Source organism: Pseudophryne corroboree, chromosome 8 (assembly GCF_028390025.1).
Source record: "Pseudophryne corroboree isolate aPseCor3 chromosome 8, aPseCor3.hap2, whole genome shotgun sequence".
NCBI classification, from domain to species: domain Eukaryota; kingdom Metazoa; phylum Chordata; class Amphibia; order Anura; family Myobatrachidae; genus Pseudophryne; species Pseudophryne corroboree.
In genome coordinates this window covers 5,296,749-5,312,165 of record NC_086451.1, presented here as the reverse complement: position 1 = coordinate 5,312,165, position 15,417 = coordinate 5,296,749, and the positions used below count along the sequence as shown (strand labels likewise).

Below are 15,417 nucleotides of genomic sequence, written 5' to 3'. Positions count from 1 at the left end.
CCTCACCACAGCCCTTTCCACCCTCACTACAGCCCTATTTAGCCACACCACAGCCCTATCCACCCTCACCACAGCCCTATCCACCCTCACCACAGCCCTATCCAGCCACACCAAAGCCCTATCCACCCACACACCACAGCCCTATCCACCCTCAACACAGCCCTATCCACCCTCAACACAGCCCTGTTCACCCTAAACACAGCCCTGTCCACCCACACACCACAGCCCTATCCACCCTCAACACAGCCCTGTCCACCCACACACCACAGCCCTATCCACCCTCAACACAGCCCTGTCCACCCTCAACACAGCCCTGTTCACCCTCAACACAGCCCCGTTCACCCTCAACACAGCCCCGTTCACCCTCAACACAGCCCCGTCCACCCTCAACACAGCCCCGTCCACCCTCAACACAGCCCCGTCCACCCTCAACACAGCCCCGTCCACCCTCAACACAGCCCCGTCCACCCTCACCACAGCCCCGTCCACCCTCACCACAGCCCTATCCACCCACACACCAAAGCCCCATCCACCCTCACCACAGCCCTATCCACCTTCACCAAAGCCCTATCCAACCACACCACAGCCCTATCCACCTTCACCAAAGCCCTATCCAACCACACCACAGCCCTATCCAACCACACCACAGCCCTATCCACCCACACCACAGCCCTATCCACCCACACCACAGCCCTAACCACCCACACCACAGCCCTATCCACCCACACCACAGCCCTATCCACCCTCACCACAGCCCTATCCACCCACACACCAGAGCCCCATCCACCCTCACCACCACCCTATCCAACCACACACCACAGCCCTATCCACCCACACACCACAGCCCTATCCACCCTCACCACAGCCCTATCCACCCACACCACAGCCCTATCCAACTACACACCACAGCTCTATCCATCCACATCACAGCCCTATCCACCCTCACCACAGCCCTATCCCCCCTCACCACACCCCTATCCACCCACACACCACAGCCATATCCACCCACACACCACAGCCCTATCCACCCACACACCACAGCCCTATCCACCCACACACCACAGCCCTATCCACCCACACACCACAGCCCTATCCACCCACACACCACAGCCCTATCCACCCACACTACAGCCCTATTCACCCACACCACACCCCTATCCACCCACACACCACAGCCCCATCCACCCTCACCACAGCCCCATCCACCCACACACCAGAGCCCCATCCACCCTCACCACAGCACTATCCACCCACACCACAATCCACCCTCACCCCAGCCCCATCCACCCACACACCACAGCCCCATCCACCCTCACCACAGCCCCATCCACCCACACACCACAGCCCCATCCACCCTCACCACAGCCCTATCCACCCTCACCACAGCCCCGTACACCCTCACCACAGCCCCATCCAACCACATACCACAGCCCTATCCACCCACACACCAGAGCCCCATCCACCCTCACCACCACCCTATCCAACCACACACCACAGCCCTATCCACCCTCACCACAGCCCTATCCACCCTCACCACAGCCCTATCCACCCTCACCACAGCCCTATCCACCCTCACCACAGCCCTATCCACCCACACACCACAGCCCCATCCACCCTCACCACAGCACTATCCACCCACACCACAGCCCCATCCAACCACACACCAAAGCCCCATCCACCCTCACCACCACCCTATCCAACCACACACCACAGCCCTATCCACCCTCACCTCAGCCCTATTCACCCTCACCACAGCCCTATCCACCCACACACCACAGCCCCATTCACCCACACCACAGCCCCATTCACCCACACACCACAGCCCTATCCACCCACACCACAGCCCTATCCACCCTCACTACAGCCCTATCAACCCACACACCAAAGCCCTATCCACCCTCACCACAGCCCTATCCACTCTCACTACAGCCCTATTTACCCACACACCACAGCCCTACCCACCCACACCACAGCCATATTCACCCACACCACAGCTCTATCCACCCTCACCACAGCCCTATCCACCCACACCACAGCCCTATCCACCCACACCACAGCCCTAACCACCCACACCACAGCCCTATCCACCCACACCACAGCCCTATCCACCCTCACCACAGCCCTATCCACCCACACACCAGAGCCCCATCCACCCTCACCACCACCCTATCCAACCACACACCACAGCCCTATCCACCCACACACCACAGCCCTATCCACCCTCACCACAGCCCTATCCACCCACACCACAGCCCTATCCAACTACACACCACAGCTCTATCCATCCACATCACAGCCCTATCCACCCTCACCACACCCCTATCCACCCACACACCACAGCCATATCCACCCACACACCACAGCCCTATCCACCCACACACCACAGCCCTATCCACCCACACACCACAGCCCTATCCACCCACACACCACAGCCCTATCCACCCACACACCACAGCCCTATCCACCCACACTACAGCCCTATTCACCCACACCACACCCCTATCCACCCACACACCACAGCCCCATCCACCCTCACCACAGCCCCATCCACCCACACACCAGAGCCCCATCCACCCTCACCACAGCACTATCCACCCACACCACAATCCACCCTCACCCCAGCCCCATCCACCCACACACCACAGCCCCATCCACCCTCACCACAGCCCCATCCACCCACACACCACAGCCCCATCCACCCTCACCACAGCCCCATCCACCCACACACCACAGCCCCATCCACCCTCACCACAGCCCTATCCACCCTCACCACAGCCCCGTACACCCTCACCACAGCCCCATCCAACCACATACCACAGCCCTATCCACCCACACACCAGAGCCCCATCCACCCTCACCACCACCCTATCCAACCACACACCACAGCCCTATCCACCCTCACCACAGCCCTATCCACCCTCACCACAGCCCTATCCACCCTCACCACAGCCCTATCCACCCTCACCACAGCCCTATCCACCCACACACCACAGCCCCATCCACCCTCACCACAGCACTATCCACCCACACCACAGCCCCATCCAACCACACACCAAAGCCCCATCCACCCTCACCACCACCCTATCCAACCACACACCACAGCCCTATCCACCCTCACCTCAGCCCTATTCACCCTCACCACAGCCCTATCCACCCACACACCACAGCCCCATTCACCCACACCACAGCCCCATTCACCCACACACCACAGCCCTATCCACCCACACCACAGCCCTATCCACCCTCACTACAGCCCTATCAACCCACACACCAAAGCCCTATCCACCCTCACCACAGCCCTATCCACTCTCACTACAGCCCTATTTACCCACACACCACAGCCCTACCCACCCACACCACAGCCATATTCACCCACACCACAGCTCTATCCACCCTCACCACAGCCCTATCCACCCTCACCACAGCCCTATCCACCCACACCACAGCCGTATCCACCCACACCACAGCCCTATCCACCCTCACCACAGCCCCGTCCACCCTCACCACAGCCCCGTCCACCCTCACCACAGCCCCGTCCACCCTCACCACAGCCCCATGCAACCACACACCACAGCCCTATCCACCCACACACCAGAGCCCCATCCACCCTCACCACCACCCGATCCAACTACACACCACAGCCCTATCCATCCACATCACAGCCAGTATCCCCCCTTACCACACCCCTATCCACCCACACACCACAGCCCTATCCACCCACAAACCACAGCCCTATCCACCCACAAACCACAGCCCTATCCACCCACACACCACAGCCCTATCCACCCACACACCACAGCCCTATCCACCCACAAACCACAGCCCTATCCACCCATACACCACAGCCCTATCCACCCACACACTACAGCCCTATTCACCCACACACCACAGCCCTATTCACCCACACCACACCCCTATCCCCCCTCACCACACCCCTATCCACCCACACACCACAGCCATATCCACCCTCACCACAGCCCCATCCACCCACACACCACAGCCCTATCCACCCACGCACCACAGCCCTATCCACCCACGCACCACAGCCCCATCCACCCTCACCACAGCACTATCCACCCACACCACAGCCCTATCCACCCACACCACAGCCCTATCCAACTACACACCACAGCTCTATCCATCTACATCACAGCCCTATCCACCCTCACCACACCCCTATCCACCCACACACCACAGCCCTATCCACCGACAAACCACAGCCCTATCCAACCACACACCACAGCCCTATCCACCCACACCACAGCCCTATCCACCCTCACCACACCCCTATCCACCCACACACCACAGCCCTATCCACCCACACACCACAGCCAGTATCCCCCCTTACCACACCCCTATCCACCCACACACCACAGCCCTATCCACCCACAAACCACAGCCCTATCCACCCACAAACCACAGCCCTATCCACCCACACACTACAGCCCTATTCACCCACACCACAGCCCTATTCACCCACACCACAGCCCTATCCACCCTCACCTCAGTCCTATCCACCCTCACCACAGCCCTATCCACCCTCACCACAGCCCTATCCACCCTCACCACAGCCCTATCCACCCTCACCACAGCCCTATCCACCCACAAACCACAGCCCTATCCACCCACACACCACAGCCCTATCCACCCACACACCACAGCCCCATCCACCCACACACCACAGCCCCATCCACCCTCACTACAGCACTATCCAACTACACACCACAGCCCTATCCAACTACACACCACAGCCCTATCCACCCTCACCACAGCCCTATTCACCCACACCACATCCCTATCCACCCACACCACATCCCTATCCACCCACACCACAGCCCTATCCAACTACACACCACAGCCCTATCCAACTACACACCACAGCCCTATCCACCCTCACCACAGCACTATCCACCCACACCACAGCCCTATCCACCCTCACCACAGCCCTATCCACCCTCACCACAGCCCTATCCAACCACACACCACAGCTCTATCCATCCACATCACAGCCCTATCCACCCTCACCACAGCCCTATCCCCCCTCACCACAGCCCTATCCACCCACACACCACAGCCCTATCCACCCACAAACCACAGCCCTATCCACCCACAAACCACAGCCCTATCCACCCACACCACAGCCCCATCCACCCACACCACAGCCCTATCCACCCACACCACAGCCCCAGTCACCCTCACCACAGCCCTATCCACCCACACCACAGCCCTATCCACCCACACCACAGCCCTATCCACCCACACACCACAGCCCCATTCACCAACACACCACAGCCCTATCCACCCACAACACACCACAGCCCTATCCACCCACACCACAGCCCTATTCACCCACACCACAGCCCCATCCACCCTCACCACAGCCCCATCCACCCTCACCACAGCCCCATCCACCCTCACCACAGCCCTATACACCCACACCACAGCCCTATCCAACTACACACCACAGCCCTATCCAACTACACACCACAGCCCTATCCACCCTCACCACAGCACTATCCACCCACACCACAGCCCTATCCACCCTCACCACAGCCCTATCCACCCTCACCACAGCCCTATCCAACCACACACCACAGCTCTATCCATCCACATCACAGCCCTATCCACCCTCACCACAGCCCTATCCCCCCTCACCACAGCCCTATCCACCCACACACCACAGCCCTATCCACCCACAAACCACAGCCCTATCCACCCACAAACCACAGCCCTATCCACCCTCACCACAGCCCTATCCACCCTCACCACAGCCCTATCCACCCACACCACAGCCCTATCCACCCACAAACCACAGCCCTATCCACCCACACACTACAGCCCTATCCACCCTCACCACAGCCCTATCCCCCCTCACCACAGCCCTATCCACCCACACCTCAGCCCCATCCACCCACACACCACAGCCCTATCCAACTACACACCACAGCCCTATCCAACTACACACCACAGCCCTATCCACCCACACCACAGCCCTATCCGCCCACACACCACAGCCCTATTCACCCACACCACAGCCCCAGTCACCCTCACCACAGCCCTATCCACCCACACCACAGCCCTATCCACCCACACCACAGCCCCATCCACCCACACCACAGCCCTATCCACCCACACCACAGCCCTATCCACCCACACCACAGCCCCAATCACCCTCACCACAGCCCTATCCACCCACACCACAGCCCTATCCACCCACACCACAGCCCTATCCACCAACACACCACAGCCCTATCCACCCACACACCACAGCCCTATCCACCCACACACCACAGCCCTATCCACCCACACCACAGCCCTATTCACCCACACCACAGCCCCATCCACCCTCACCACAGCCCCATCCACCCTCACCACAGCCCCATCCACCCTCACCACAGCCCTATCCACCCACACCACAGCCCTATCCAACTACACACCTCATCCCCATCCACCCACACACCACAGCCCTATCCAACTACACACCACAGCCCTATCCACCCTCACCACAGCCCTATTCACCCACACCACAGCCCCAGTCACCCTCACTACAGCCCTATCCACCCACACCACAGCCCTATCCACCCACACCACAGCCCTATCCACCCACACCACAGCCCTATCCACCCACACACCACAGCCCTATCCACCCACACACCACAGCCCTATCCACCCACACACCACAGCCCTATCCACCCTCACCACAGCCCTATCCACCCTCACCACAGCCCTATCCACCCACACCACAGCCCTATCCACCCTCACCACAGCCCTATCCACCCACACACCACAGCCCTATCCACCCACACACCACAGCCCTATCCAACTACACACCACAGCCCTATTCACCCACACACCACAGCCCTATCCACTCACACACCACAGCCCTATTCACCCACACACCACAGCCCTATTCACCCACACACCCTCACCACAGCCCTATCCACCCTCACACCACAGCCCCATTCACCCACACACCACAGCCCTATTCACCCACACACCCTCACCACAGCCCTATCCACCCTCACACCACAGCCCCATTCACCCACACACCACAGCCCTATCCACCCACACACCACAGCCCTATCCACCCTCACACCACAGCCCCATTCACCCACACACCACAGCACTATCCACCCACACACCACAGCCCTATTCACCCACACACCACAGCCCCATTCACCCACACACCACAGCCCTATTCACCCACACACCCTCACCACAGCCCTATCCACCCTCACACCACAGCCCCATTCACCCACACACCACAGCCCTATCCACCCACACACCACAGCCCTATCCACCCTCACACCACAGCCCCATTCACCCACACACCACAGCCCTATCCACCCTCACACCACAGCCCCATTCACCCACACACCACAGCACTATCCACCCACACACCACAGCCCTATCCACCCACACACCACAGCCCTATCCACCCACACACCACAGCCCTATCCACCCACACACCACAGCCCTATCCACCCTCACCACAACCCTATCCACCCACACCACAGCCCTATCCACCCTCACCACAGCCCTATCCACCCACACACCACAGCCCTATCCACCCACACACCACAGCCCTATTCACCCACACCACAGCCCTATCCACCCTCACACCACAGCCCTATCCACCCACACACCACAGCCCTATTCACCCACACACCCTCACCACAGCCCTATCCACCCTCACACCACAGCCCCATTCACCCACACACCACAGCCCTATTCACCCACACACCCTCACCACAGCCCTATCCACCCTCACACCACAGCCCCATTCACCCACACACCACAGCCCTATCCACCCACACACCACAGCCCTATCCACCCACACACCACAGCCCTATCCACCCTCACTACAGCCCTATCCACCCTCACTACAGCCCTATCCATCCACACCACAGCCCTATCCACCCTCACCACAGCCCTATCCACCCACACACCACAGCCCTATCCACCCTCACCACAGCCCTATCCACCCTCACCACAGCCCTATCCACCCACACACCACAGCCCTATCCACCCACACACCACAGCCCTATCCATCCACACCACAGCCCTATCCACCCTCACCACAGCCCTATTAACCAATGTCATGTCTCCGTTCACCGAAACCTTGCCCCTATTATTCACCACCATGATTTCATTCACCCACACCCCACCCCACCCTTACTCACCCACTCCCCACACACGTCCACAGATACAACCAATGCTACAAGACCCCACACTTACTGTCCTCCTAGAAAGGGGCTGATGGCAACTTGCCAAAAGACGTACAACTACTGGATGGGCGGGGGCTTAGGTCATTAAGGGTCTTGTACCTGCATCCTCTATATGGCCGTACGTATACCCCTATGACGATGATTGCAGAGAAGGTGGTCCCCATATTACAGCACCATAGGTGTGATACAACCATTTATAGTACACATAAATAGGAGGTTGTGTTCCGGCCACTTCTCTGACCTTCTTTACAGCGAATCGCCGTCCTCCTCCGATCTCCTCCACAAGGCAGGTCACCCCAAAGGCTCCAGCACCCCACTCTTCCAGCACCTGCAAGGAGAATGCGTCAGACAGGGATGTGGCACCTGGTTGTGTAACACACAGGATATAGGGAAGACACCGGGTTACTGTATGAGATATGGCACTGGGCCATCCTTCCAGTCACTCAGACTCTACCACACTGTGGGGCAAATACAGCTAATAGGGATAAATACACTCATGTATATACAGTAACAGGGTCACATGTTTTATTGCCCTGGTAATCAGGATCAGCCATTTCTGAGGACAATACGAGGTCTGACAATTAAGTTGCCACTGTTTGCTTGGCGTGGCAGCACTACAGGAAAACCTCAGTGTGATTTAATGACGTTGGCATATCAGTGTTTCACAGCTGAGTTGTTGTTGATCTACGGCAGTGTCTTCCTGAGTGGCATCTATTACTGTCTGTGTGTGTGTTTGTGTGCCGTCGCGACAATGTCATAGAAAGCGTTAGAGAAACAAATGAACATTAAATTTCGTGTTAAACTTGGCAGTAGTGGAAGCTATGAAGAAATCAGCAGTTTACAAGTGGTGATTACATGCGACACGATGCAGGAGCACTGGCGTATTTAAACTGGGTGCACGGGGGCCCATACTGCAACCCTGCACCCATTTCTTTTTAATACTTGCCCTGCAGAGCCCTTCAGCGTAGCAGCAGCGCTGCAGAAATCATCTGGTGTTTCCAGCACGGAAAAATGGCTGCCGTGCCATTTCCACGGAGATCTGCGCATGCGCTCTAGGTTCTGGGACAGCGCTAGGGTCCAATGGGGATCCAAGTGCCCAGAGCTACAGCGCTGCTGGGCAGAGAGCAGAGGACCCAGATGGAACCTGCACATAGGCCTCCGCCTCTCTACATACGCCCCTGTGTAGGAGGATTACACGTGACACGACGCGGGAGAAGTACATGTGACATGACGCGGGAGGATTACATGTGACATGACGCGGGAGGATTACATGTGACATGACGCAGGAGGATTACATGTGACATGACGCAGGAGGATTACATGTGACATGACGCAGGGGGATTACATGTGACATGACGCAGGGGGATTACATGTGACATGACGCAGGGGGATTACATGTGACATGACGCAGGGGGATTACATGTGACATGACGTATGGGGATTACGTGTGACATGAAGCAGGAGGATTACGTGTGACATGACGCAGGAGGATTACGTGTGACATGACGCAGGAGGATTACGTGTAACATGATGCAGGAGGATATATGTGACATGACGCAGGAGTATACATGTGACATGACGCAGGAGGATTACATGTGACATGACGCAGGAGGATTACATGTGACATGACGCAGGGGGATTACATGTGACATGACGCAGGGGGATTACATGTGACATGACGCAGGGGGATTACATGTGACATGACGCAGGGGGATTACATGTGACATGACGCAGGGGGATTACATGTGACATGACGCAGGGGATTACATGTGACATGACGCAGGAGGATTACGTGTGACATGACGCAGGGGGATTACGTGCGACATGACGCAGGAGGATTACGTGTGACATGAAGCAGGAGGATTACGTGTGACATGAAGCAGGAGGATTACGTGTGACATGAAGCAGGAGGATTACGTGTGACATGATGCAGGAGGATATATGTGACATGACGCAGGAGTATACATGTGACATGATGCAGGAGGATTACATGTGACATGACGCGGGAGGATTACATGTGACATGACGCGGGAGGATTACATGTGACATGACGCGGGAGGATTACATGTGACATGACGCAGGGGGATTACATGTGACATGACGCAGGGGGATTACATGTGACATGACGCAGGGGGATTACATGTGACATGACGCAGGGGGATTACATGTGACATGACGCAGGGGGATTACATGTGACATGACGCAGGGGGATTACATGTGACATGACGCAGGGGGATTACATGTGACATGACGCAGGGGGATTACATGTGACATGACGCAGGGGGATTACATGTGACATGACGCAGGGGGATTACATGTGACATGACGCAGGGGGATTACATGTGACATGACGCAGGGGGATTACATGTGACATGACGCAGGTACATGTGACATGACGCAGGGGGATTACATGTGACATGACGCAGGGGGATTACATGTGACATGACGCAGGGGGATTACATGTGACATGACGCAGGGGGATTACATGTGACATGACGCAGGGGGATTACATGTGACATGACGCAGGGGGATTACATGTGACATGACGCAGGGGGATTACATGTGACATGACGCAGGGGGATTACATGTGACATGACGCAGGGGGATTACATGTGACATGACGCAGGGGGATTACATGTGACATGACGCAGGGGGATTACATGTGACATGACGCAGGAGGATTACGTGTGACATGAAGCAGGAGGATTACGTGTAACATGAAGCAGGAGGATTACGTGTGACATGACGCATGAGGATTACATGTAACATGATGCAGGAGGATATATGTGACATGACGCAGGAGGATTACATGTGACATGATGCAGGAGGATTACATGTGACATGATGCAGGAGGATTACATGTGACATGACACGGGAGGATTACATGTGACATGATGCAGGGGGATTACATGTGACATGACACAGGAGAAGGTGGAGGGATCACGCGTGACATGACGCGGGAGGATTACATGTGACATGACGCAGGAGGATTACATGTGACATGACGCAGGAGGATTACGTGTGACATGAAGCAGGAGGATTACGTGTGACATGACGCAAGAGGATTACATGTGACATGATGCAGGAGGACACATGTGACATGACGCAAGGGGATTATATGTGACATGATGCGGTAGGATATGTGACATGACGTAGAAGGATTACATGTGACATGACGCAGGGGGATTACATGTGACATGACGCAGGGGGATTACATGTGACATGAAGCAGGAGGATTACATGTGACATGACGCAGGAGGATTACATGTGACATGACGCAGGAGGATTACATGTGACATGACGCAGGAGGATTACATGTGACATGACGCAGGAGGATATATGTGACATGACGCAGGAGTATACATGTGACATGAAGCAGGAGGTATACGTGTGACATGAAGCAGGAGGATTACGTGTGACATGACGCATGAGGATTAAATGTAACATGATGCAGGAGGATATATGTGACATGACGCAAGAGTATACATGTGACATGATGCAGGAGGATTACATGTGACATGAAGCAGGAGGATTACATGTGACATGACGCAGGAGGATTACATGTGACATGACGCAGGAGGATTACATGTGACATGACGCAGGGGGATTACGTGACATGACGCAGGGGGATTACATGTGACATGACGCAGGGGGATTACATGTGACATGACACAGGGGGATTACATGTGACATGACGCAGGAGGATTACATGTGACTTGACGCAGGAGGATTACGTGTGACATGACGCATGAGGATTACATGTGCCATGATGCAGGAGGTTATATGTGACATGATGCAGGAGTATACATTAGACCTGATGCAGGAGGATTACATGTGACATGACGCAGGAGGATTACATGTGACATGACGCAGGAGGATTACATGTGACATGACGCAGGAGAAGGTGGAGGGATCACGTGTGACATGGCGCAAGAGAATTATATGTGACATGATGCAGGAGGACACATGTGACATGAAGCAAGGGGATTATATGTGACATGATGCGGTAGGATATGTGACATGACGTAGAAGGATTACATGTGACATGACGCAGGGGGATTACATGTGACATGACGCAGGGGGATTACATGTGACATGACGCAGGGGGATTACATGTGACATGAAGCAGGAGGATTACATGTGACATGACGCAGGAGGATTACATGTGACATGACGCAGGAGGATTACATGTGACATGACGCAGGAGGATTACATGTGACATGACGCAGGAGTATACATGTGACATGAAGCAGGAGGTATACGTGTGACATGAAGCAGGAGGATTACGTGTGACATGACGCATGAGGATTAAATGTAACATGATGCAGGAGGATATATGTGACATGACGCAAGAGTATACATGTGACATGATGCAGGAGGATTACATGTGACATGACGCAGGAGGATTACATGTGACATGACGCAGGAGGATTACATGTGACATGACGCAGGAGGATTACATGTGACATGACGCAGGGGGATTACATGTGACATGACGCAGGGGGATTACATGTGACATGACGCAGGGGGATTACATGTGACATGACACAGGGGGATTACATGTGACATGACGCAGGGGGATTACATGTGACATGACGCAGGAGGATTACGTGTGACATGAAGCAGGAGGATTACGTGTAACATGAAGCAGGAGGATTACGTGTGACATGACGCATGAGGATTACATGTAACATGATGCAGGAGGATATATGTGACATGACGCAGGAGGATTACATGTGACATGATGCAGGAGGATTACATGTGACATGATGCAGGAGGATTACATGTGACATGACACGGGAGGATTACATGTGACATGACACGGGAGGATTACATGTGACATGATGCAGGGGGATTACATGTGACATGACACAGGAGAAGGTGGAGGGATCACGCGTGACATGACGCGGGAGGATTACATGTGACATGACGCAGGAGGATTACATGTGACATGACGCAGGAGGATTACATGTGACATGATGCAGGAGGATTACATGTGACATGATGCAGGAGGATTACATGTGACATGATGCAGGGGGATTACATGTGACATGACGCAGGAGGATTACATGTGACATGACGCAGGAGGATTACATGTGACATGACGCAGGAGGATTACATGTGACATGACGCAGGAGGATTACATGTGACATGACGCAGGAGGATTACATGTGACATGACGCAGGAGGATTACATGTGACATGACGCAGGGGGATTACATGTGACATGACGCAGGGGGATTACATGTGACATGACGCAGGAGGATTACATGTGACATGACGCAGGAGGATTACATGTGACATGACGCAGGAGGATTACGTGTGACATGAAGCAGGAGGATTACGTGTGACATGACGCATGAGGATTACCTGTAACATGATGCAGGAGGATATATGTGACATGACGCAGGAGTATACATGTGACATGATGCAGGAGGATTACATGTGACATGACACAGGGGGATTACATGTGACATGACGCAGGGGGATTACATGTGACATGAGGCAGGGGGATTACATGTGACATGACGCAGGGGGATTACATGTGACATGAGGCAGGGGGATTACATGTGACATGAGGCAGGGGGATTACATGTGACATGAGGCAGGGGGATTACATGTGACATGACGCAGGGGGATTACATGTGACATGACGCAAGAGGATTACATGTGACATGACGCAGGAGGATTACGTGTGACTTGACGCAGGAGGATTACGTGTGCCATGATGCAGGAGGTTATATGTGACATGATGCAGGAGTATACATTAGACATGATGCAGGGGGATTACATGTGACATGACGCAGGAGGATTACATGCGACATGATGCGGGAGGATTACGTGTGACATGACGCAGGGGGATTACGTGTGACATGACGCAGGGGGATTACGTGTGACATGACGCAGGGGGATTACATGTGAGACATGGCGCGGGAGGATTCCGTGTGACATGACGCGGGAGGATTCCGTGTGACATGACGCGGGAGGATTCCGTGTGACATGACGCGGGAGGATTCCGTGTGACATGACGCGGGAGGATTCCGTGTGACATGACGCGGGAGGATTCCGTGTGACATGCAGGGATTATTAGATGTGTATCACCATGGTACATGTAATGTATACTGCCGCTATAGGAGGCCATTGAGTTCCTTTCCCTGACACACATCAGCTACCACAATACCCTGCCTCCACTATGATAGAGAACTACAGCTCCCAGCAAGTACACACTATGACTAGCCCTAGGAGGAAGCCTCCCATCTGTGTCTATACCTGGCAGGGCATGCTGGGACTTGTAGTTACTATATCTACAGCAGTCCTCGTGGGGCACTATCAGTGCAGGTGTTAGTGATATCCATGCATGAGCACAGGTGGTTACATCAACATACCTGAGCTACTAAAACACATGTGCTGAAGCATGGCTATCACGAACACCTGCCCTGCTGGTGCCCTGCGGACGGTGACATGAGGCTGAGATCAGCAGTTACCTGGTATCTGTCCATCCCCAGCTGCTCCCCTGTGTGACCCGCACCGGCATCCGTCGCGCACAGCGTCCTTGTGTTACCATGGAGAAATTATCAGATTACCATAAAGTGACCACGCCCATAACGCGCTGACACGACAAAACGGGACTGACCAATCAGCTGGTGGAGCGTGCCTGGGTGTCTGCCTGAGCAGCAGCCGCGCATGCGCACTGACTCTGCAGTTGAGCACAGCAGTTGCCAGGTTGTAATGACGCCAATCTTCCAGCAGGTGGGCGGGGCCTGGGGTCATACATCAAGAGGAAAGTCCAGAAGCATTGTGTCCCTGCTGGAGAGGGTCCTTTTGGGGGGTATATTCCTGTATATAATATGTATCTGTATACTCCTGCTCCCTATATAATGACCCAGCGACACTCCTGCTGCAACCTACCCTGCTGCTCCCTATATAGTGACCCAGCGACACCCCTGCTGCAACCTACCCTGCTGCTCCCTATATAGTGACCCAGCGACACCCCTGCTGCAACCTACCCGGCTGCTCCCTATATAGTGACCCAGCGACACTCCTGCTGCAACCTACCCTGCTGCTCCCTATATAGTGACCCTGCAACACTCCTGCTGTAACCTACCCTGCTGCTCCCTATATAGTGACCCAGCGACACTCCTGCTGCAACCTACCCTGCTGCTCCCTATATAGTGACCCTGCAACACTCC

General features: G+C 55.3%; 1 protein-coding gene across 1 annotated transcript in view; it reads right to left on the bottom strand.

Moving 5' to 3' along the window:
• The window catches only part of STKLD1 (serine/threonine kinase like domain containing 1), a 147,012-nt gene extending 132,148 nt beyond the window's left edge, over positions 1–14,864 (bottom strand). Inside the window, exons 1-2 of the mRNA XM_063935799.1 lie at positions 14,713–14,864; positions 8,470–8,556 (exon numbers count right to left, since the gene is read on the bottom strand). Coding sequence (XP_063791869.1) covers positions 8,470–8,556; positions 14,713–14,727 — 102 coding nt within the window. The 5' untranslated portion in view covers positions 14,728–14,864. The remainder of the gene's footprint in view (positions 1–8,469; positions 8,557–14,712) is intronic.
• Positions 14,865–15,417: the final 553 nt, after the last annotated feature.